This window comes from Agrilus planipennis, unplaced genomic scaffold, assembly GCF_000699045.2.
Source record: "Agrilus planipennis isolate EAB-ADULT unplaced genomic scaffold, Apla_2.0 scaffold54, whole genome shotgun sequence".
Taxonomy (NCBI): Eukaryota; Metazoa; Arthropoda; class Insecta; order Coleoptera; family Buprestidae; genus Agrilus; species Agrilus planipennis.
Genome location: NW_020439000.1, coordinates 968,989 through 995,043, shown reverse-complemented (window position 1 = coordinate 995,043; position 26,055 = coordinate 968,989). Strand labels below are relative to the sequence as shown.

Below are 26,055 nucleotides of genomic sequence, written 5' to 3'. Positions count from 1 at the left end.
GTTAGCTACGCCGGGATTCGTTTCAGCAAGTAGATATCCATATATTTAAATGGACCTTGTTGGAGCATACGTAATCCTAAAATGTAGCATCGTACTACAGATGGCGTTTACCGCGCCATTTGTGGTGTTTTCTAAAACCAAATTTATTAATTATCCTTTCTTATAACAAAATAACTATAAAAAAGGTAAAATAAAAATCAAAAATGTAATTCACACTCATTATTCAATCTAGCGATAAAAATTAGAGACAAATATTAACGAAATCTCAGTAGTCCTCTAACGTAAGAATAGAACATTTCTTCCTTATAGGACTATAAACATGGTCCAATGGACTGATTGGATTACCTGTTTTACATGCAATAAATCATTATATTTTATTTTGAACACTTTCTAATAAATATTTATAAAAATAATAATAACAAGTGGTGAAACTATTGTCTTTATAAATCCAATATGTCTACTAGCTTCCGTGACCACGTTCTCAATTTACTAAATTAGTATTATGTCCTTAACTATGGTTGTTTGCAGGTGAATCGTTGATTCAAAAATAATTGCGAGGGATGCACAGTAAGCGAAATTTGCCGTCGGTGAACCCCACAAAACTAAACAATACGTACACAGGTACACGTTCACTAATATTTGTGCCTGGAGAAAAACATCCTCGTAAATTATATCCTGCATAAGAGTAAATCGACTAAATAGTTTGCATGGACGGACGTAATTTCTTTGTCACAAAATACACACCGCTTGTTCATTAAGGCATGTTAGCGTCCGCTACTTGAACGCACTTACGGTAATTACCCGACTGATTTGCATAAGTATAACCCCTTCGGATATAAACCGGACCAAATGTAAAAATAATTTGTGAAAATCAACGCGGACGATGTAAAAAAATTATTCATTTGTTTGCCTCTGAAAAACAAAACTAATAACCGACAAACAGGAACGAGTTTTTAACAATATCTTTGGTAGCTTAACAAATCCTTTTTTGAATAGTAAGGATTTCTGTATGGCAACGTTTTGTTATTATTCATTTTCTAAATTAACCTTTCACGAATATAAAAGTAACTCTTTTTTTTGTTAAAGGCGACTCTCCCCTACGTTATCTTCTGTTTTATATTTCTACTACTCCTTCCATCCTGAATTGTTTGACTTTTTAGATAACGAAAATAAGTCACTTCTTCTTATTTTTATATTCGCTCTTTCCCTACTTTTTTTCCCTTGCATACCAGTATTTTTGTTTTACTTTTATTTATTATCATGCAATACTGTTTTGTCAATACCGCTTTCATTTTATTTAAAGCTATCTCTAACTCTTCCTTGCTAGATGCTAATACTGCTATATCATGTGCTAATATACGCATACTAATCTTTTGCCCAGGGGCGGCCTTTGGGGGTGGCGAGCAGGGCAACCGCCCGGGGCCTCGCTCTTGCAGTGGCCTCGCGCCTTTTTGCAACAATCTAACTTTATTACGTAGTAATAGTACCTACTAATGCATATTTGAATTTCTTAATAGTCTTAAAAAAGCCGCAAATTTGCTGTCTTTCATTAAATTTTTCCAATTATTTATAAATAACTTTTTACTTATGAATTTCTCGTCAAGTATCATCATTAAAACTGATTCCACAAAGACGAGGATTTCGCAAAACTTCTCGGTGGCTAAGGCCGCCCCTGCTTTTGCCCCTGCATCCGTATCTTTTCCTAAAGTTGTCCTACAAAAATTATAATCGTATACCAACGTTTCGCTACAGTTGCGGGGAATAGCAATAGTAAGCTATGACTTTAAATCATCCTGGAGGTATGGTAACGTCTACTCAAGAAGATACTGTGGAGGTTATCGATGCCTTGTTGGAATTTTCCCCGACGAGATGCTCATCTACAAGAATTTCAACTTTTTCGCTCAAATACGATGCACGTCAAACACACGTGAGCCGTGTGGCCAGTCCGCTCGCACTCTTTTTTATTGAACGTAGAATATCGATTACTTCAATTTGATGTACGATACACACATATATTTAGATTTCATATTGATAAACTGGTACATTCTCATTGATTTCTGCAACAATTTTTTTTATTTCAGGACAGGCTGGGGTTAATCAACTTGGAGGCGTATTTGTCAACGGCCGCCCCCTGCCAGACTGTGTCAGAAGAAGAATAGTGGAACTAGCATTACTGGGAGTACGGCCCTGCGATATATCTCGACAACTTTTAGTATCACACGGATGCGTATCGAAAATATTGACACGATTTTACGAAACTGGATCCATAAGACCGGGATCTATCGGGGGATCAAAAACAAAGGTGAGAAACTAAATACAGTAGAACGCCGATTATCCGAATTAATTGGGACCGGCGTCGATTAGGATAATCGAAAATTCGGATAATCGGACATCACATCAATGTTATTGAGTTAAAAAAAACAAACGTTCCGTTTCACGGAAGCTGCTCGACGCAAAACATGTAGTGTCTTGCCTCTAGCTTTCAACAATAACAGTTGAAATATATTTGGACTCCAGCGAGTTTCAACTTGTGACAACAAAACAAAACAAAACAAAAATTACATTATGTACTTACAGTGCTTGGTTTTAATTTTTTATATTACGCTTAGGACCGATTCGGATAATTGGCGATTCGGTTAATCGGCGTTCGGATAATCGGCGTTCTACTGTACTTATTTTCAACGATTGCAGTCTAAAAATTTTACGTGATAACTTTAACACAACGTTTTCGTTATTGGCAACATTGCAGTTGCAGTGAAGGTTGCCTCCCGCACCACGATACGATATTGAGTCGCGGTTTTACTATCTAGTTTCTCGTATAGCATTGCAAGAATTCTTCTTCGCGTTCACGCTACCGCGCTAACGGTCTATATGTTGTTTATTCAACAACCAAAGCATGTNCGAATATAGGGACAGAAACAAGTTGTAGTGAAAATTAATATAATATTGTAATTACTCTATTGTCTACAAACTGTTTGTCTCTCTACCACAACGTTAAAGAATATGTACTACAAGTTTCTCTTAAAAATTACTTTTCATTGTAGGATATTTCAATACAATAATTAGAAAAAAATTATACAAAATTGTAGAATATTTCTCTACAACAATTAAGAATGAATTATACAATATAGTGTTACGCATCTTTACAAAAAGTAGTTGAGTTTACCATTGCATTGCAGTACATTTGAAAATATGTTGTAGTGGGTATTTCTAGAATTGTGTAGTCTACCTTTGGGTTGTAATGATGTATTAATCACTACAATTATTGATTTTATTTTCGGTCTCACCAGAAACTATAAGGAATATGTAGAAATGTGTACAAATAAAACAATCAGTTATTTAAATCATGTATTTAAAAAAGCATAAAACATAATATAACAAGGAACAAAAACATGAAAGTTTATTACAAAGTAGACGTCCTTTTCTGAAAATAAATAATAAATACTTCTACCCATTCTGTTTCAAGTAAATGACTTCTATCGAATTCGTTCATCAGCTAAATCTTGAAAACCCCACTCAGACAATTTTCCTCTTGTAAAAGCATCCATAATAATGAGCAGCAGGCTGTTAAAAAAATAGATTTCTATTATCCTGTAAAATTGATAACTTTTTCTTGTAATTGTTCCTTTGTTAAATGTCTCGCCCCGCAATTAATAAACTTATCATACTTAACAAGAACGAACAGATCAGTAGAAGCCACTTAAATAACACTAACGCTTAGTAACACCATACAAGCGAAGAAACTTATTGCACAATATTAGCAAATATTACATACGAGATCACACCCTATTACGGTTCCTAGACATGTTTGCACTGAGTCAGAACAAAAAACTGAAACGTAATAAATATTCAATAAAAATTACTAATTTTTTTCTTATATTTTCTACAAAATTTGTTTAACCTTTCTACAATTTATAATGAAATTCACAAAGTTGTTGTCGTAAATATTTCATTCAAATTGTAAGAAGAAGTCCCTGTCGATATTTCTCCTACAAATTTAAGTTTACCGTAGTTAACCTTACTACAAACTTGAGTCGCATTTTCTACAAAAAGACCTCTACGTTATAGTAATTTTTCTTACAGCATTTTTCTGAGTGTGTTCACAAATAGTTAAGGATGTTGGATGTGCTAGTTTTAGGGAAACTACCAAGATGAAAGAGATCTCGGAAAGTGATGGTTTAGCAGTAATGGAATATCCAAAATTAGGCGATTTTCCTCTGTCTAAATAAAAAACGACAATCCCCTTTCAGAAATAATTATTATGATTATTAAAATTTTATACCGTATAATAGTCTTTTTATAAAAGTGATCGGGCAAGTGGATGTGCTTTTCGGATAATAATAATAAATAATTGGCAGGTACGTGTGAATTCCAACGCCTGGTGCATCATTCTCGCGGCTTTTGATATTTCACAGCTATCGGAGCCCTATTGTGAGCACAGGTGTAATAGAATCAGAGCCTAATTATATCGGGACATATTAACCATTAAATTTTGTTTATAAACACTCGACGCACTCCTTCAGTAGACATTAATGAACTAATAATGACGAGCGAGCAGACGAGACTGCAAACAGTTTCGTTCGTATCGATGATGCTTAATGAGGTGTTGTCTATCAGAGGATATAATGGACTTTTCACAATAATTAGTCGTCAATTTTTCACAATTTTTCGTGACATGATTGATACGTTGCACGTGTACCAACAAATTCGTTCAGCGTGCATTTATTTAAATTAATGTAATTTTAAACATGCATACAATTTAGACAACTTTTAGAAGTGAGTTTGTTTAATATGAAATATTAATCTGAAAATTCATCATCATTCAGCTTTTCCATTAACATATTAACTTTTTATTTGATTTAACTTTAGAAGAAAACTTCGTCGACTCCATCATCAAAAACATTTTTACTTTTTTANAATCATCGACGTTTACAAATGGACATGCCTTAGCGGTCAGAATTGTGATACAACAAAAGAAAAAGATGGAACGAAGTTTCGGACAATATCCATCTCTCTCACGATAGTGCGTAAGCGTGTCATGAAAGAGATAGCACTAGTCCGAAACCATACGACATACGGCTAAAACACGTCCATTAATATATGTCTATGGTACGGATACACGACGCAAGCACATGTTGCCGACATCAACTTGCTGCGGTGTGCTATGGCGAAACTGCATAGTTATTTACAACAAAAACAATGTGCTTCGTAAATGTGTAGTTTATAGCTTACGCGCCTCACACGCTGAATTCAACAACAGACCCCAACAATACACCGATGATAAACGGCGATTCAACGACGCCGCAAATAGTGGTGAGGCCATAGCAGACGTAAAATTGCCGAATCCTAGACGTCATGCAACCAACGCAAATTTTTGCTGTTTAAGTAGAGACTTCGATTCGGCGAGCCTATATCTACCACCCGCTCCTGAGTACAGAGAGGACGTCGGAAAAGATCCATGAACTGTCAATGGTGATGGCGACGCTGACGTATAAGTTTAAGAGCTTTACGTCAGAAGAAAAAACCGCTTTAGAGACCACACCAAGAGCAGTAACTAGCGAGGTCAATCACTCTCCCAGAAGCATAAGCACAGGTATGTGTTACTACCACCGTAAGTTCGGAAACGACGCTCGCCATTTCCGCACGCCATGTACATACCTGCAAGGCCGGAAACTAGAGAGCCGCTGGTACGCATCGAGGCAGCAACCAGTGGGATAACCACATCAAAACGCCCAAGAAGACGGGTATACATTTCCTGATCGATTCAGGTGCGGACGTATCCGTGCTTCTCAAGCAATATGCCGAGAAGATGACCGCCAACGACAAAGCCTTATTCGTTGCCAACCAGACGAAGATCGGAATCTACGGAGAGAAGAGCTTGACCATGGACCTCAACTTGAGGCGATCATTAACTTGGAAATTTAACGTCGCTGACGTAGCACATCAAATACTGGGTAGAGACTTTTTGCACAATTTGAAAATGCTCCAAGATGTACGGCAGAAGCAACTGATAGACGCAACGACCAAGCTCTCATCGGTAGGATTAATCTAAACAATCAGGACACCCTTGGTGACTACACTCAGCAATGACAGTCTCAATACCACAAAAATCCATAAAAATTATTGTACTTACAAAAGACCAACGACTGTCGACAAACAGGAAAAGAAAACAGTTCGGTTATTCTCAGAACAGTATGACGAAGTATATTTATGTATTAACGATGCCGTTTCATTTTGCAGTAGACAAAACTGTAGAATCGATAAGTTCAAAATATTGGTTTTCATCTATGCGCAAATATGTAAAAAATTATATTAATTCCTGCTTAGGATGTTTACATAATAAAGTGCTTTTAGGTAAGGCACCTGGTAGTCTATATCCCCTTGGAAAAAACGCCTGTAAAAGTGTTATGAAATCTTGTATCTTATACTAATGGTTCATGGCTTTACGGAATTTGTATATTTAAAGGCATATGAAAACTGGCCCAACACTAAAATTTCTAGATGAAGTAATAGATAGGTATGCTGCGACCGTGGCACGACTTTTACGAGCAAAGGTTATAAGAATACTGTTTGACATTAGGCAGAGAAAGGTCTAGTCCAGGGGTCGGTAACCTATGACCCGTGGGTCACCGAGTGACCCAATAGGTTATTTCAAGTAATTATAAATTTGCAGTATTTTGAATATCTAAGAATTGACAATTTTAGTTCAGAAATGACTGATTTTAAAAGTTCAACATTATGGACGGATAAATTGAAAAAATTGCAGAACGATTTGGAAAATACAGAAGATAATCATTTTCTCATGATATCAACATGTTGGGCATCACTTCCTACGAGTTAAAAAAAATTGGCTTTGCCATTTTGTCCACATTTGGGTCCACTTATAAATGTGAGCATATATTTTCACAAATGAAATTTATTTTGAGCAAAACTAAGAGCAGGTTAACTATTGAAAATTCAGATGCTTGTGTGCTTTATTAAGGACGCATAAAAAGGAAAATGTCTAGTTCCGTATTTTATGTACTGGAAAAGCCACAGCGAGCTTTCAGTCTAAATATTTGTTCGTAATGGTGTGAGATGTCCTCTACAGATAAGGATAACAAACACACGTGTATTATTATTAAGGGTTAAATTGCCCTAACCCTAACCACTCGTGATAACGACGCCCACAATGAGAACATTATGTATTTTGTATGTAGGACAATGTTTGCAGCTAATGTTTAATAGAAAATCGTTACTATTTTCTTCGCGACTGAAAGTATATCATTCCATTTTTTGTAACTTATTTAAGATCAAACACCTTGTGTGTTTAAGGTTTTCTAAACGTTTTTATGTGGAGCAATGGTTTTGGTGTTTTATAACTAGGTATTTACTGTAGATAATGCTTGGTTAAAACTTAAAAAAAATTGCTGGAGAATAGAACTTTCAAAAACATTGTGAAACATTCTAGAATTCTTTTAGGAAATTCTATAAACTTCTGGAATACTGGAGGTTTCTCGAAAGGGTGGCGTCTTACTTGCGAACGTTTCAGATGCGAACAACCACATTTTGGTGTTATTTGCGAACACTCGTATTAAGATCCAGGTTCTCTTAATAATTATAGGTCCATTTGCGAACAACTACATTTTATTTATTTCGGTTGTATCTGTTTAATAGAAATGAAATGATAAACAACAATAATAACAATCATAATCATTAGGTAGGTATTTAGGCATTACCAAATGCTTCTAAGCCGGATATGGTTCTTATTGAAGTAAGGAAAGGATTGTTTTCGGCAAAAAAACGAGCACGGGAGGAAGATGTACCTATACCAAAGATATACTCCGAAGAGATGGAACCCCTATATAACAGACGCTAAATAACTTACTGTCTGTTCGCAAATGAAACTATAATTTCTAGGTCAACCCAAGGCTACTTATTGCTGTTCGCAAGTGGCACTAAATCTCATTTATTCGCAAATAGCACTAACTCTTCTCGAAAGAGAATAGAACTTTTGAAAACATTTAGAGACATCCCAAAATTTTCGACAAAATTTAGGAACAAACAGCATTTTCTAGAAAATTCTAGAAAGTTCTAGAAAATTGGAAGTTTCTCGGAAGTTCTATAACTTTCTAAAATCTAAAGCATTCATGTTCATACATCTTTCACCCAGCGGTGCAGATGTGAATTTAATTATATTAAAAAAGCTTTTGTTTATCGGATTAGCATTGAATTCCTAACTATTTAAATTTTTTATTTATCAGTTGTGTAATTAAAAACTAAAAGAATATTTAATGGTTGTTTACTTACTTAATAGCAAACAAAATGCGTCCTAATTAAGTAATTATTTCGATTTTTATTTAGCACTGACGATTTGTTATAAAATTGTTTATTTTATTATATTGTGTGACTGTTACGATTCGTGAAGTCCATGTTAGTTCTCCTGTAATTGGCATCCCTAATAACTATTATACACATCGGTCGGTAAAATCAAAGTGAGCCGTAAAAGCTATAATTGAGGGTTTTAAAAATGAACTCCCAGCTCACTTACAGGTAGGTATCGGTATGGTAGCAGCCCTCAAATTATCGTAAATGCATTTATTTTCACACCAAGAGCTGCAATTCATTTACCCATTAAAAGATAACACGCGAACTTAATTAAAAAATTATATCTATAAAATATATCGATAAATCTAACCATAGCCTCCAAAGTCAACACTTTGTTGCCTCCTGATCTTTATCTATACATTTATACGGGGTGTTCCTCGCCTGGATAGGAATAATAAATAAATAAATTTCACGTTCGCGGCTGATTTTTCTTTTTAATTTCTTCTGCTAGAACATCGAAAGTAAAGTACAGTATTATTGACCACCGCTTAATATAAAGTAATTGCAGGGTTAAGTTTGTTTTTCATATTAAATTCTCTATAAGAAACTTTGGATATAATGACTCCGTTTAAAATGGCATATCGTTTATTATGACTGATTGTCAAGAAATCATATCCGGCTATAGTGACCCAAATGATTAATAATAATATTTTCGCTCATTTTTCTGACCCATCCCACTCCTGTTCCTGCATTATTGATTTCGTATGTAAAAAAAATGACAAAATATGTTATATATATTGATATTACAATTCATCGATTTTTTTCTTTTTATGTTAATAAATACCTACATACAATTAGTAGTTTTTCTCTCTATTAAACTAAATAACTAACCAAAATAGAAAGTTCTTTATTTTCTAAGACTATGCTTTATATAACGCCCGCTTCGATGTCATTATTAGCGGATTCTACTGTAATATATTCTGCAAAAATTGTCACAGTTACGAAATATCTTCAAAATTTAACATTTCTTCAACTGATTGTATCTTTCTTATCTAAGATACAGTTGCTTCTATTTTCATTTTGAATTTTGCAAGTCTGTCAGTCGTTACTATACAATATCATTGTTTAAAAAAATTGTATTCCTGTTCCTAAACGTTTTGAATGAGAAAAACTGTAGAATACGTATTATTTTTTGAAAATAAAAAAAATTTAATAACTCAAAATATAACACGGAGACAAAAAGAAATCTAAAACATTCCGATCTCGTATCTATATGATTAACAGAAGGGAAAAATTGGGTTTTATTTTCATAACAAAATCGCACCCATTATTTATACTTTTCAGTATTACGGAAAAGGTTCAGCTCGTAACAGTATGTGGCTGTTGCAGCAAGTGGCTACGCCCACGGTGGTAAAGAAGATTCTCAAGTGCAAGCAGGAAAATCCGGGAATGTTTGCCTGGGAAATTCGGGAACAACTGGCGGCCCAGAGGGTCTGTGAACCACACAGTTTACCCTCAATAAGCTCCGTCAATCGTATCTTGAGGAACAGCAGTATTTCGACGGTTTCCTGGCCAGATCATCAGGACATCTTGCAGCAGCAGGGTGCCATCCCCTCAAACCCAACAGGTAGGTTTCATAAAACTTTTTTTCGCCGATAATCGAAACTAATACCTTTTTCCATTTTACTAAGTAGCAATAATTTTAAAAAATTATTTTATTTTATGATTTAAAATTAATGAGTGCCTGCCACTAAATCATCGCCATAGTCTGTAGGTCTGTACGAACGAATCCAAGAAAAGAAGTATTAACAACATCACATAAAAAATAATTTTGGGATAATAAAAAGACAGATATTTGTGTTAATAAGTTCATTAAACGTGTAGTACGTATACATAAAAGTAAAAGGTGAATAAATAAACGTCAAAGAATTAATAGCATATTAGGGGTGGTCCAGAAGAATGTTAATTTGCATTATTAATCAATTGTTAACAGTTCACTTAATTGAAACATACCTACCCAACGTGCCGTTATATCGGCGACAATGCCGATTTCTTTTTTAAAAGTATTAGCAATGTCGTTTAATACTTGTACATGTATGTTTCAATAAGTACCCATAAGTAGTTGCCAATTTCCATAAACTTAAACGCGCTCTTCGTTTAAACTTTAAACAGAAGCAGAACCATCTGTAATACTTCATCAACAGCTATGTTTGAGCCAATTGCACCAGCGATGCGACAGTAAAATTGAATAAAGGAATACAAACAAACTGAAAACATTTTTTCAACTAATAATAGGTACAAGCATTTCAAAAAATATATTTTCTCTCATCACCATAAGGTCATCTGTCCTAAGACTGTTTGGACACGCACCTCCACTCTTTCCTATCCTGAGCTAATTTTCGCATTTCCCTAAAACTAGAACAACCCACATCCTTAACTATTAACAGTAATCTAATCTAGGTCTACCTCTACCCTTCCTAACTCGCGTTTCTGCTTCTAATATGTCTCTGACTAGTCCTTCATGCCTGAGAAGGTGTCCTATCTCGCCTATTTATTATTGACTTCGATAGAGTCCTCTGTTCTCCTATTCTTTCTAACATCTCTTCATTTCTAACCTTCTCTATCCACGGTATCCTCATCATTCGACTGTAACACTACGTTTCTAATCAAAAATTTTCTAAATTGCACAAATCATTTCAATAGATTTTTCTAGCACTGTAATTTTCATTTGAAATTATCATCAAATAGTAAGGTTTTTATAGATTTTGTGAGAAAATCCAATCTGTTAACTTAACAGATACAATAACTAACGTATCGACTTAATAATAATCGACGCTATTGTTTATTAATAATTACAGTCACTAATTAAAACTAAAACATGTAAACAGTATCAGGTGAAATTTTAAAAATAATAATAAATTGTAAAAAAATATTTTGTACGTCAGCGTTCGCTGGTGAAATTCGTCACTTTTTCCTTCTCTTTAATTAATGTCATCAATACACGTTATGTTAACGACTTACACTAATGATGATGGTAATTGTGGTAGGAACGGCGATTATGGGTCAGTTTGATTTCTTAATTATTGCTATCTCTTCCTTTTAATTTACTACCCACCTGTAATGAAACAATATCTTTTTGTATTGGACAAAATGCTTCCCCTTTTTTGCACCCTTAAACGCCTTTAATTAAAAAAATTACAATAATAATAATATCGTTTGGACGAAAGAAGCTACGTAAAAAATTGAAATTGTACGTTCACATTTCAGACGTCAACGGCATGACTGCAAATGACCTTTATGCAAAGCACATGTCGGCTATAAGCAATCGCCTTCAGTACTACCCCACTATGCAGGATGCATCGTACATGAGTTCCAAAATGTCCATTTTACAACAGCAATTGCACATTAGCACCCCCAGCGACCCCCTAGTCGACGGTACCACAAGTGCATGGTCAAACTTAGTAGTACCTTTCAATCAAACTCCAACATTTACCGAAAATAAAAGCCGCACATCCGGCGCGATTAAGTCGGAAGTTCAGTCTCGAGATGGAAGGACAAAGAATCCTTATTCTATCGAAGAATTATTGAAGAAACCAACCAAAAAATCCAAAACAATTGAGACCATTAGAATTCATTCGGATGTTTTGCAACCTGTTGGAGCCCTGGTGCATGTTGACGGTGCTGTTAAAACTACAGATGGAGAAGAACAAGAAGCCAACGTCGAATCGTAATCGTAATCATTATTTAAATTAATTTACTACAAAAGCTTTGTTTCCAAAAACAAAATTAATTGGTGATAACGTTTGCGTATTAATTTTTATTTTAGTGTACGTAGTATAATTACAAATAGCTACGAGCAAAATTGGTATTAGTCTTCCGAAAATGCAAGGTCGCTAAATTTATACGTTGGGGGAAGGGTGAATTCTCGAGTTTTCACAACTCATACAACTATCGATACTATTTTCTTTAAAAGTTTACATGTATGCCAGAAATTTCAGCATTTAAGACAATTATTATTGTGTTGCTAAATAGAAAAATTTATGTTTAAAGGAATATTTAAAAAAAAATTAAGTATCAGATTAAATGAGTAAGACCAAGACCAAAACCAAGANAAAAATCATTTTCAGTTCCTTTATAATATAAATAATTTTATTATCTAAAAAAAACGTAACAGAAAGTATGTATTAAAAATGGTGAAGGCGCTGGTCATCATCCATCATTCATCATCACATCATTTAATGTGTTAAAAAATGGTGAAGGTGCCGAACATCGTGTTCATAAGCGTATTTCAAAAATCTTAGATTTTGTATTAGGAGAGCATAAGTTACTCCGGGTCTTTTTCATCTTCGCGCCAAAATTTTAGTGTTATTATTATTGTTTTTGTAAGATGCGTTCAACTATACTGATTAAACTTTAATCCTGATTTTAAAACTAATCTAACACAAGAATTAATTATTAATTAAATTCTAATTTCAAAATAATTGTGCCAGTGCTACTTAGAATAGTAAATTCTAAGAGCTTCTTAATAATTTTGAAGTGAAGAACTGAAAATAAGTAAATTATAAATTTTTTAAATTTACTAAATTAATGAACTCTACTAAAACGTAACATCTGTTTTTTTTAGGTTAAATTATAGGTTATCTCGTTGTTGTTATCAGAAGAAATGTACTTATTCCGCTTTAAATAGGCCTTCTCTTTTACAGAAATGAAGCAAAATAATTGGAAAAATAGAATTATTAATTTCCTGGAGGAAAATAGAGCGCTGGTGATCATTGCTTTTTGTTTACCAGCGAGTTATATTTTCGACTTTATTTTGAACATACAAAAGTTTCTATATCATTTCCTATTTAGCAGCCCTAAAAGTCATGATCAAAGGGTCAGGAAAATACAAAGGAAAGTACAAGAATGGCACAAATTGCCAACGAATAATAAAAAGTTGCTATGCACTGCACGTCCTAATTGGCTAAGTTTATCGACGAAATTTTTCCAGAAAAATAAGTGCCATCAAATCCCCATCAATTTGTTTGATATTTTAGAATTAGACGAGCGAAATTTAACTGTTCGAGTCGAGCCTTTAGTAACAGTTGATCAAATCACGAAGTTTTTGATTCCGAAGGGATACACACTTGCTGTCACTTTAGAAATTGGAGATGCAACTCTAGGGGGGCTTGCTTTAGGTACTGGTATGACCACACATTCTCATCAAGTCGGCTTGTACCATGAAAACGTAATTTCTTATGAAGTAATCTTACCTGATGGAAGTTTGATGAGAGCAGCTGAAAACGAGAATCTAGAGTTGTATAAAACATTGCCCTGGTCTCATGGCAGTTTGGGTTTCCTTGTTGCACTTACTTTGAAGTTGGTTAAAATAAAACCTTATGTTAAAATCACATATATACCTATTGTAGGGCAGGAAAATTATTGTAATTTGATTTGTAAAGTGTCTGGAGCTGAGAGCAAGGAAGACCCAGTTTCTGACTATGTGGAAGCTACAATTTTCAGTAAAGACAAAGCTGTAATTATGAAGGCTGATTATTCAAACTTTGATCCCAATTTTAAAGTAAATAAAGTTGCTAGGTGGTATAAGCCATGGTTTTATAAATACGTAGAGTCATTTTTAAGTACAGGACAACACACAGAATTAATTCCTCTACGAGATTATTTATTACGACATAATCGAGCCATCTTTTGGGTAGTTGAATCAATGATACCATTTGGAAACAATCCGATATTCCGGTTTTTCTTGGGCTGGTTGTTACCCCCAAAACCAGCTTTCCTCAAGTTTACCACCACACCAGGTGAGAAATATTTTTATCACGAAAGTTTAAAATGTTGACTGACTAAGCCAAATATATAAATTCAATAAAAGAAACAAAAAGCTTTATTTTTAACAATAAACTAAGAATTCATCATTTAGAAGAAATTTGCATAAAATGTATCTTAATTGTTAATTCCTTATTATTTACGTTCTCAAATTTAAAGTGGGCTAATGAAAATATAACAATCTATTTTTAAAATACGTAGCGCCAAAAAATATTGTGAGGAAAGTACACAAATGATTATGTTGTAAATAAATAAAAAATACACCCTTCCTTCAATACTTAGGTGTACGGGCTTATACATTCACTAGACAAGTGTTCCAGGACATAGTTCTGCCTATACAAGAATTGAAAAAGCAAATTGACATTTCTTGCAAACTTTTCGACGTATTTCCTCTTCTTGTGTATCCATGCAAGGTTTACAATAAAGGACATTCGTCGGGACAGTTAAAAAGACCACCGCAAAAATACATCGTAAAACAAACCGATTATGCAATGTACAACGATCTAGGAATTTATGGCGTACCTGGATACGTGAAAAGAAAAGAGAAATATAATCCCGTCGCGGCAATGAGAGAAATGGAAAAATTCACTCGCGATGTTGGAGGTTTCTCGTTCCTTTACGCAGACATCTTCATGACCAGAAAGGAATTTGAAGAAATGTTCGACTTGGAACTGTATGAACGCGTACGTAAAAGATATGGACTAGAAAATGCTTTTCCTCATCTTTATGACAAAGTTAAACCTGAAATCGACGTGTTCGAAGTTGGCAAACAATTTGAAATTAAATAGTTTATGAAATATACTTTTCTTTTATTATTATTGAATAAGCACTAGAAAATATTTCCTTGCGACGAAGTAACTCACATCGTAGTAAAAAATAGTTTATCGTATTACACAAAATAAAAAAAGAAATCTACTTCTTCTATATCTTCTTTATCCATATTATTATAGAAGAATTACACCTGAAAAGGGTAATGATTGAAAATTAAAAGGTTGCAGGTTGTTGGGTGTGTCAAATAGAATTTAATTTTATCACACGATAAGTTGCTGATAAATTTAAAATTAATCGTTATTCGTTAAAGTCGATATAATTATTTAAAATTTTTAATTTAATTCAAGATGTTTGTCTTTCGTGTTAAATTAATCAAACTAGGAAAGTTGCATAAAAAACGTTACTTGTCTCCACCACATTATCACAGTTGTTAGAAGTATTTCCTTTGTCAGTCTGATCATCAACTTCCGGAATTTTCGGTTTCAAAATTTGCGATACACTTATGTCGTGATTTTTTGCAAGCTTTGCCAAAAGCGAGTGGTTTTCCACGTCTATCACCTCCTGGGAGATCATGGTATTAGTAGCACGTGGAACTAGTCGCGTTGAAGCTGGTTTTCTAAGAAGGTTGATGTTTATACGATTAGATGGAGGAAACCGATTCTTATTTGGAACTTGCTCAGATGCTTTGATTCGACCATCAGTCTATCAAAAAATAAAAGAAAACATTAAAGGCTCTTTTTTGCTTTAAAAGGAAGCCAAAAATAATAATACAATTATTATTAACTAAGAAAATAACATAGCTAAAGTTAAACTTACTTTAGAATATTCACTACTTTTATTATTATCAACAGATGCAGGACTAGGATTGTACCATGAATTATCTTCAAGTACAATAACATCATTATCTCTGTTTTCATTGGCATCAACATCACCAAATCTAGTAGGAACGAACACTTCTTCAAACTGACCCACTTGAGTGGAAGAATTCCGTGAAGCACTAGAAACATTACTTATCAAAGGTAGTGTTTGTGTAAGTGTCTTTTGACTGGATATAAAATTGTTTAAGTTTTCTTTGGCAAATGCACGACAAGCAGCAGGAACTAAAGATGCTGACATTGACGTGTTTGGAATATTGAGGAAATTTCCATTTCTCATAATCGTGGAATTTAAAAGAGGGCCTTTGTTTGCCACGTCTTCAGCAAGAGCGTTTATAGTTTCAATGTTTTTTTGATATCGTCTAAAAAAAAAATTTTTTTAAAAAAGTACTTTAAAACAACAACTTCCAGATATTTACATATCAACCGAATTCTTTTTTGCATTTTCTATAAATTGTTTGCTAATTTCCAATTTTCTTGCAGCTGGAAAAAGAAAGTTACATAATAACAACTTATTAAGGAATATTTTTCTTATGTAAGTACCTTCATTTTCTCTTCCAAATTCAAGCCACGCCCTCTCCATTTCTTCTTCTGTAAGACTTTCGTGTGGTAAGTTTTCTAGCAATGCTTGATGCGAATGATATTTAAAAAGTTCTTTGGTATGTTTCTGGTAGACTTTGCCCAAAACTACGTCTTCAGGAACGTTTAGATTTGGCCTTAGTTGATTCAAATCAAAGTTTGCTCTAAAACAATTAAAATAAACACCACCATACTGATGTATCTTTCACTGAACTCTTAAGCCCTTTAAAAAAAAAAATCGAATACGCACAAGAAATAATCTTACCTATACATTTTTTGTAGATCGTCACTTTTGTAATGTCTGCTGATTTGTCTTTCGTCAACCACACGGCCTGCTACAGCTAATTTTGTTACACTTCTTTCATAAACGACTTCTTCCATCGTTCCCTGTTGATATTAATCATATAAAAAATAATAATAGATATTATTAGTGTAAGATACAAATTATTTACCATTGATACTAAACGGTAAACGTAACAAGTCTTTTTTTGTCCAAAACGATAGGTTCGAAATATACTTTGACTTTCATAAGACGGATTCCAATTTACGTCCATTAAAATAACACGATTTGCAGCAACTAAATTTAATCCCAATCCTCCAACTTTATGGGAGACCAAAAATACTCTATAAATTAATATAAACTAATATTTCGACTAAGCAATATTTTGAATATAAGGCAAATAAAAGAAATTATGCTTTCGAGATAATATTGTAGTTTTGAAATAATAAATAATAACAGTAATTCATATTATTTGACTAAAATGAGTAATCGCAAATTAATAGCTCACTTGGTTTGGGTGTTCTTGGGGTTATTAAACGACATACAAAGGCTCATACGACTATCAGGCTTTATGGTGCCATCCATTCGATAATAATCTATTTTATTCCGCCAGACTTTACAACTCGGTGTCCCTACCAACTTTAAAAAGTGTTCGATACCATCAAGTTCATTCAAACTGTTCGAAAACACGACAATTTTGTCTCCACAGGAAATTGCCTCTTCAATTATCGATAGCATGATGTAAAACTTGGAACCATACTCTATGTTCGTCCCCACATCTTTAGGAATAATTCGCGACCACCAGTTGGTCGCAATTGGTTTTTGTTCGACCATCGTAATCTCCGGATCTAGATCGATAGTATCAATCTCCTTGATATTCTTGTCTTTCGTCATGTTTTTCATTTTATCTTGAAGAACCAGCAAGTAAGGGTGGGACCAAACATTCTGAAGGTAATGATAATGAGCGAAGAGTCGTCCTGCCTGGATCACGTCCACATTTAAGTTTTCCAGAAACGCTTGGTATAATTGTACTTGAACAGGATGTAATTGGACGAAAAGAACATAATCCAGTTTAGGGGGTAAATACGTCTCCAATTCTGAGACTTCGAATCTCTAGAAAACACATAATAAATAAAAATTTAGGCATTTATACCAAAACACCGAGTTATAAATTTCTAATTAATACTTTTTTCCACTCCATGAATTTTATAGCAGTGGTGCAGGAGGCTTGAGTATTAACTTAGACCCTTTTTATCTTTATGTTTATGGTGGGATATTTTTAATATGTTAATTACCTGTATTGTTCTTTTTAATTTTTTATTAAGAACGTGACTTCTATATTTCATTTTTCGTACGTCTTCTTCCGTTGAATCGTCGTACTGACCATTTACAATTGGATTAACGAATTGATTGCTATATTCCAACCAACTGCCCAGTAAATTCGGTTTTACGAAGTTCACCATATGATAATCTAATACGCGGATAAAATTCTTTAAGAATCACACAATTTGAGATTTTTTAATAAACTTACACTCTTTTAAATTGTTCTGCATCGGTGTACCGGTCAAAATTATGCGACGTTTCGTTTTAATTTGCATAAGAGTGATCGTTCTGCTGGTTTTGCCGTTTTTAAGCAAATGTCCCTCATCGAGAATTACCAAATCGGGGCCTGCAACAAGCAACCCATTAAACACTAAGCAAAAATAACAGTACTAATTCAAAGTTTAAAGAATTAAATGAATAAATTATAACAAAATATAAACCTTACTATTAAATTTTACAATTAATAAATTAGTGTTAGAGGAAATTGTTCATAAAAATAATATTAAAAAGATACATACCTAGTTCTTGATAAAAATTATAATGTAGTGAAACAATGATTGAAAATATACAGTACCTGGATCAACTAAGGCTGCATTTATTTTGTCATGGGTATTTTGAGAATATCTTATAGTCTTAAGGGCTGAAGAGTATGCCTCGTAACCCATCACTAGTATCCCGCCTTGGTCATGCCACCGTTTTATTCTGGAAGCCTTGCTAAACGTTGAATTTTGTTGATCCCTAAAAAGATAGTTGAAAGCAAAAATTATAAAGTAAATTATTCCAAAAAATTACCCTAGAATATACACGATAGGTCTTTTAGAGTTAGAAGCGATGTTAAATGCAATTTTGAACTCGTTTTCCCAATTAAGCACCGTAGACAAGGGGCAAACCACCAACACACATTTTGTACGGGTCTCTTTTTGGTATTTAAACAGAGTATGAATGAGAGTGATTACCTGCAAATAAAATTGTCCATTACTAGGTCTTTTCAAATAATTATTAAATATGTACCTGAAAAGTTTTTCCAAGTCCCATACAGTGTGCCAAAATACAGCCAGATCCTTTGTTATCTTGTTTAATTTGTTCTACACTTTCGTAACAAGAACTCCACATAAACTTCACCCCTTCTGACTGGTGGTTTTTAAGTCTTTTTGATAAATTGTGGTTGACCACTATCAGGGGTTTCTGTGTCTCACTGTCAACATCCAAAATAAGTCCCTCTTCTTCCAAATTTTCCGACGATTGAGACAGAAAATTTGACATCTAAAAACTTACCTGTAAAATATCGAAAAACAAGCGGCACCAAAACATAACTTTTAAGTGAATTTTTTATTTTTGGCCAAATGAAATGAATGGAAAAAAACTGCCAGAAGTTTAATGTTACTGTTTATTAATTAATGTACAGAAAATTATATTTCTTAGAATATAAAAGACTATTGAATAATATTTACCAAAGCAGGAATGTTATAAGTTACAATTCTCAATTAAAAATGAATCTGATAATTTATTTTATAACTGGTCAAGAGAAATCACTAAAAATTTTTGCTCTATTAAAAAAAAGGGTAAATGTTTTAAATTGAACACTTACCAATTGCTGCTTTTGAGAAACTCGTATGTTACGCTGCTTTTCTTCTTCAATCGCCTTCTTGGTATCCTCTTCTAGAACATCGTCTGAAAGTATCTGCATAAAAAAAGAGAAACAAAAAATTAATACCTTAGTGAGCAATTATAATACTACAATTTTTATGACCTACCTCTCTAATGTTTTTACGACCTTTCTTTCTGAGAGAATCTTCATCGTTCTCACTCTCCGATTTATTTTTTTTCCTAGATTTTGCCTTGTTTCTTATAGGCGAATCCGTTATACTACAAGAGATATTTTTATGTATAAAAGAAATTATTAAAAATTATAAAAACGACATACAATTCAATGTCGCTATCTGACGATGACAATAGTATGATTGTTTTATTTGAGTTAAAGGATGCGGGCATCTGAAAATCATCACTTAGTTCAGTTTTGATATCTTTGTCGTCGTCTGTGAAACTCGATGAATACGATTTTTTTCTTTTCCTTTGTCTTTGTGGCATCTCAATATCCAAATCATCCTCAATCGTTTCGACTAGTTCTTGTTTCTTTTTTGAAACACTTTTGGATTTCTTTTCCTCACCAGTATCTGAATCTTCTGAATCTAACGAGATCTCAAATCGCTGGCGTAACAAAGGATCACTCCTCCAACTTGTACTTTTTGTCTTCTCCTTAGTCTACAAAAATTAATTATATAATTAAACCAATATTTTTACACTTAACAAATTATTTATCGTACTTTATCTTTTTCTGATTCTTTTTCTTTGTCCTTTTCCAATTTCTTTTTAAACGTTTTTTTCTTTTCATTTTCTTCTTCCTCTTCATCGTCATAAGCATCACTATCATCTTCTGAATCGCTACTAAGGAAATTACTAGCTTTGTGACGTATCGCTATTTCATCCAAAATGTGCAGACCTTGGTTGTCCTGAGTTTCACTATTTTTCTTAATTTCTTCAATTTTATCTGATACATTGTGTCCCTCTTCATCAGAATCTTCGTAAAATTGATCGTCTTCGCTTGAAGACGACGTATCTTTTTGTTGAGTAATTTTTGGACTATAAACACTGTTTCTTTGTCTCTTTTTTTGATTTTCTTCATCACTAGAGGAATGTCTTCTTTTTCTGTCCAGAGTTTTTAGGTTCAAAAGTCTAGAATAATTAACTCAACTTTAATAGACTTATATTAGATAAAAGATAACTTACTTTTTCAATTCAGCATCTTCAATATCGCGTTCTTTATCCATTTTCATTTCTCTTAGTTTGTTCAAAACGAAGTCCTTAGGCAGTCTGTCCAAAAGAACACAGCAACTTTTCGGTACAAACGGCTTATCACTTGACTTTTCATTTACAATTTTTTCGTCTTGTTCATTTGATAAAGAAGTAGCTGGAAGAATATCTGGTGTGTTATCTGTACTTGTTCCACCAGTTTCTTCTTCCACTACATTATCACCTTCTCTACTGTCATTCAAACTATTGTTTTGGACGATTAATTCTTGCAAAGGTAATGATACAATACGTCCCAAAACTTTTTCTTGTTCCTTAGACGAACATACCGCGTTTAATCCATCGCTATCGGAAAAACTGTAAATAAAAAAAAGTAAATAAAAAAAAATTACAAAGAACTTTTTGCAAAATAAAAACAAATACGTGAAATATTAGAAATTTATCTTTTAAGAGCAATGATAGACAATATTACCTGTCGTCACTTGACACATCCAAAGAAGACTCGCTTGTGATATTCACATCTGTCATAAAATTATCATTTTGAAGATGTGTGAAAGCTTTTTTCAACTTTTCTTCATCGACATTTGTAGACATATCTTTCTCGTTTTCATCAGACTCGCTTAATAAATCTTCAAGTTCATCAGTGCTATAATTATATTCTTCTTTAACGTCAACATTGCTAGGATTGATATAATTGGTGTACTCTGATACAGTATTCAGAATCTTATTTATTTGTTCTTCTACATTATCCTCATCTTTCACTTCCTGCATTGAATTTTCTTGTATGAAAACTTCATCATCAGTTATTGAGTCAATTTTTCGAGGCTTTTCTTCTTCAACGTCAATTTTTTCTTCCACATAGTTAGCATCAAGTTTCAAATCACTATTTTTTTCTGAAAGTTCTGCTCCTTCATTTATCTCATCGTCTTTATTTTCATTAAGTACTTGCTTTTTATCTTTTTCAGAAATAAATTATTGATTAATTATTATTAATGGCCAGGTCTATTATAACATAAAGATTGTCTTACCTTTTATTTCTCCTTCATGGTCTCCGACATTAATTATTAATTCACCTTCATTTGTATTCGTTTCTAAATTATTACTATTCACGCCTAAAAAGAAGAAAAAATGAATAACATCGAAAATGTTAAAAAAGCAGATCTATAATTATGTTACCGTTTTCATTTTGACCTTTTTCAGTCTCAGCATGTTTTGCAACCGCCTGGGCCTCAACACCTGCAATGTCTGCAACACCTACGAAAGTAAAGTAACTTATGAAATATTAACGTATAAATTGTTAACGTAAATAACACAAAATCAAGAAAAAAAATCAACGAATTATTTAACAAAGATATTTACTAACTACACTTCATGTTATATATTTAAACATGCTTTACCAATCTTGTTTTATTTACAATAGCATGATACAATTTCTGGTAACGAAAACCGCAGCTTCCCAGATTTTTCTTTAAGTACTTGTAGAAAAAAAAATATCAATTATTTACTTAGTACACCTTATAAAAATTAATGCTCACATGCAAGCCAGCAAATGAAAATTTAATCTTTTAAAATGTATCCTCTTTTCAATATTATGAAAAATAACTAAACACCGATTTCATTTCCAATTTCTACACAACTGTGGTAAAAAAAAACTTAATACCGCAAGTATTCTCACTTTTTAATAAATTATCAGGAATGTCGAATACAAACGATTGAGTATCGCTGTCTGTGAGTCCCGCACTACTCGACTGGGAAGAGTCTGGAACTGTCCCACCAATATAATAACCTGTTTCAGGACAAATTTCCAGACCGCCATAGTCTAAAAAACAATGTATAGGACATCTGATAAAAAAGTGGAGCTATGACCCTTCCCACTTCCTGAGCAAATGAATACATTTAATTCTACACAAGTCCATTTATTTTTCAAAAATTAACTCTTACTTGTAATTCAGTAAATGAAAATTTAATGTTTTAAATTTAATATATTCTCTTTTCAATGTTATGAAAAATAATAATTATAGAAACGACATACAATTCAATGTCGCTATCTGACGATGACAATAGTATGATTGTTTTATTTGAGTTAAAGGATGCGGGCATCTGAAAATCATCACTTAGTTCAGTTTTGATATCTTTGTCGTCGTCTGTGAAACTCGATGAATACGATTTTTTTCTTTTCCTTTGTCTTTGTGGCATCTCAATATCCAAATCATCCTCAATCGTTTCGACTAGTTCTTGTTTCTTTTTTGAAACACTTTTGGATTTCTTTTCCTCACCAGTATCTGAATCTTCTGAATCTAACGAGATCTCAAATCGCTGGCGTAACAAAGGATCACTCCTCCAACTTGTACTTTTTGTCTTCTCCTTAGTCTACAAAAATTAATTATATAATTAAACCAATATTTTTACACTTAACAAATTATTTATCGTACTTTATCTTTTTCTGATTCTTTTTCTTTGTCCTTTTCNTATTTTCATGTTAAAATATTAATCGTAAAAATGTATATATATTTATGATAAAAAAAAACTGCAACTTAATAAAATGAGACATTATTACACTTTCATCCACTCATGTCTTCAATTTCGAGAATATTTCAAGAAAAAATCTTACTTGGGCGTACTATAGTTTCTTCGCTATCGACGAATTGTGCGCTTGAGTCTCGAGCAGTCAAAAAGTCATGTGAATATATTTCAGTTGACTCCGAACAACTGCTTCCCTGCTTATTTTCCTCCCTTTCTACATAAAAAAATGATATTTAACATTTTGTGATGAATCGTCATTTGAATGTTTTAGTGAAGGAATACTTACTTTTATTGCTGTCTTCTAGTTCCTTAAGAATTGCTGCTTCATCTTTAGCTTCCATATCTCTCAATTTATTTTCTGCTTTTTCTTGAGCATCTGGACTTTGCTGCTTTGAGTTTTTCTTTTTCTCTTGAATTTCTTCAAAAGTTTTTTTATGGGTAGTACTACTTTCCACTTCATCTGAAGACTCATCAGATGAATAAATAATTCTTCTATTTTTTAAACTCAACCGAAAGTTTTTTGGAGAATTTTTCTTGACTTGAGATGTAGACTGTAATGGATAAAGATCATCTTGGCTTGATTGTGATGAACTTGAAAACGGCAAAACCATACTATCAGGCGAAGTATCTACCTTTTTGCCTAAAATAAATACAAAGAAAAATTAGCATTTAATACGAATTACTTTGTATTAAAATAAAAACTTTTTACCGTTTTTCTTAAGTTTCATTCTATAGTCTGAAAGTAGCAATATTCCATCGTAGTTTTTGCATTCGACACTTTCTTTTAAAATTTTCGTTCTCAAATGATTTAAATTATCATTAACACTATCAATAAAGAAACACAAATACGAAAACCAGCTTATTATTTGACTTATTTTAGTTGTGTATGGCTGAAAAACATCTAATTTGAAGTCGTCGACACTCTTATTGCATTCATTAAAAAGAAGTATCATATCTTTTGCAATAATTCTCAGAAAGTCTTGTAAAGTTTGATAATTCGTTTTTTTTAAATTCTTCATAGTTTCTTTTGAGATTTGATTTGCTAAAGAATCTCCTTTTAAAGATAATGCACATCCTACACTTTTAGAACGTTTAAGTCGTCTCAAAGGCTGTTCATTAGGAAGTATTTTTTCCTGAGATAGACTTCTTTGTTTTCTATAAAAAAAAACATAATGTCTATATATATACATATTTGGATATAAAACAGATTATTTAAAAAGCATCATATTTAATATTTTTCTATTAACATAAATGGTTCATTATAACCATACAAGTACCTGCTACAAAGATCTGCTTTAACAAAAATGTTCCTAAGTGGCCAAATTGGCTCTGTATCACATTTAAGACAAAACCATTTTCCCTCCCACTTACCCTTATCATCTAAGTTGTGACTTAAACATTTCTGAAATGAAAAATTTAAACATCAAGAAAAACAGTGTTAACTATGAATATTTATATATAACAGAAATTACTTTACAAAACCCAGTTTTGCACATAAAACATCTTCTTAAGGTATTATTCTTTTCTCCACACCATACACACAAATCGTTCTTGTTAAAATCAGCTGCATTATATTCTAAAAGACATGGTTTACATACAGCTACCTTTAAAACAGGGTGCTCCTCAACTTTTTGGCCCAGTTTAATACTTATACCACATATTGTACAATAAAGTTCATTTCTTATGCTCTCTAAATAGTAATCAGATTAATTATTAAATAATGTAATAAAAATAAAATTATACCTTTATCTATGTCGTAATACATCCGAAAATTAGTCTCTTGCTTGCTGGTAGTCATATTAATAATGCTGTCTTTATTTTTTATCACATAAAGTTTTCAATAAAGTTGCACTTTTAAATCGAAGACTGTTCAAGCAATATTAACTCACATTTTTAAATTTTACGTGCAGTATCGTTCTATGGACACAAACTAACAAGAACCTTTTTTAAATCATGACTTCAAGTACATAACAATAACCACTTCAATTCGATTAAAAATTAGTTGAAAACTTCACCAACTTAATATAATCTGCCTTTTGTGGTATTAAAAAATACTTTTTAGCATTTTTTTAAATAATAGAACAAGAACGATTCGCACCTTTTAACAATATTATTACTGTCAAAATGTTGTCACCATAGGTTGTCAGTTGTTATGCATGTTACCAATAATATCTGTGGGGAATTATCAGTATTCAGTATCATACTAAAAATAATGTTTTGAATATTATCATAATTTTTATGTGAATGCTTTTAAAGCTTTTATTAAGAATTTATTGTTTAAGGTTGGGTTGTAAGGTTAGGTTTTACTTATCTTGACACCTAACTGGGGTATATATGCAACACACATTACACCATTGAGAAAACTGAAATCTATTAATAATAATAAACAGTACAAAGTAGATTGATGATGGTCTAACTGTAGGTCGAAATATATATGTCAGATTCTGATAAACTTAAAATTATACCAAGTTAATTAAAAATATTTCACAATTGAAACTGAAAACTCTATTGAACTCATAAAACCTATTAAGTGGGATACCAAACTAAATGTATTTAGAAGACGATTTAAGAACTAGAGATAGCACTTTACATATTTATGATTTTGAAATTCAAGCTGCAGTTAATATCTACTTGATTAAAATAAAATAAAAACACAATAAAGACGTATTTCGTATTTACTTCTTACTTACGATTACATTACATACAGAAACAATTATTAAACCAAATGCTGTACAATTTCAATAACCAGAATAGATACAAGTACAA

At 32.7% G+C, this 26,055-nt stretch overlaps 3 protein-coding genes across 7 annotated transcripts; 2 read left to right on the top strand and 1 right to left on the bottom strand.

Annotated features, from left to right (window-relative positions):
• Positions 1-2,050: 2,050 nt before the first annotated feature.
• On the top strand, positions 2,051-12,320 carry LOC108734372 (the record flags this gene model as incomplete). The annotated part of the gene is made up of 3 exons (XM_025975835.1): positions 2,051-2,302; positions 9,652-9,934; positions 11,575-12,320. Coding segments are annotated over 3 exons (999 nt in total), but the record flags the coding sequence as incomplete, so codon positions are not given.
• A 607-nt stretch (positions 12,321-12,927) lies between these two features.
• LOC108734397 (delta(24)-sterol reductase) lies at positions 12,928-14,929 on the top strand. 3 transcript variants are annotated; one of them, XM_018465956.1, is made up of 3 exons: positions 13,677-13,867; positions 13,930-14,105; positions 14,413-14,929. In XM_018465956.1, exons 2-3 carry the CDS (start codon positions 14,012-14,014, stop codon positions 14,916-14,918), a joined length of 600 nt encoding a protein of 199 aa, XP_018321458.1. In that variant the 5' UTR covers positions 13,677-13,867; positions 13,930-14,011; the 3' UTR covers positions 14,919-14,929. The 3 variants fall into 3 exon arrangements, with proteins under 3 accessions (XP_018321456.1, XP_018321457.1, XP_018321458.1); XM_018465954.1 differs by having other exon boundaries at positions 12,928-14,105; XM_018465955.1 differs by lacking the exon at positions 14,413-14,929 and having other exon boundaries at positions 12,928-13,867; positions 13,930-14,070.
• Positions 14,930-14,973: 44 nt separating this feature from the next.
• Positions 14,974-25,427, bottom strand: LOC108734396 (transcriptional regulator ATRX). Of its 3 annotated transcripts, XM_018465952.2 has the most exons (28): positions 25,033-25,427; positions 24,762-24,979; positions 24,567-24,691; positions 23,999-24,444; positions 23,576-23,929; positions 23,378-23,503; positions 22,442-22,585; positions 21,943-22,020; positions 21,795-21,878; positions 21,239-21,722; positions 20,746-21,123; positions 20,283-20,691; positions 19,883-20,220; positions 19,713-19,824; positions 19,547-19,639; positions 18,970-19,221; positions 18,751-18,914; positions 18,533-18,696; positions 18,167-18,304; positions 17,931-18,106; positions 17,144-17,748; positions 16,808-16,979; positions 16,621-16,742; positions 16,320-16,519; positions 16,196-16,259; positions 15,718-16,138; positions 15,306-15,603; positions 14,974-15,091 (listed from the first exon to the last, which is right to left on the bottom strand). In XM_018465952.2, the coding sequence occupies exons 1-28, from the start codon at positions 25,085-25,087 to the stop codon at positions 15,075-15,077; spliced, it is 6,237 nt and encodes a 2,078-aa protein (XP_018321454.1). In that variant the 5' UTR covers positions 25,088-25,427; the 3' UTR covers positions 14,974-15,074. The 3 variants fall into 3 exon arrangements, with proteins under 3 accessions (XP_018321454.1, XP_018321453.1, XP_018321455.1); XM_018465951.2 differs by lacking the exon at positions 14,974-15,091 and having other exon boundaries at positions 15,098-15,603; XM_018465953.2 differs by lacking the exons at positions 14,974-15,091; positions 22,442-22,585 and having other exon boundaries at positions 15,098-15,603; positions 25,033-25,426.
• Between the last annotated feature and the right edge of the window lie 628 nt (positions 25,428-26,055).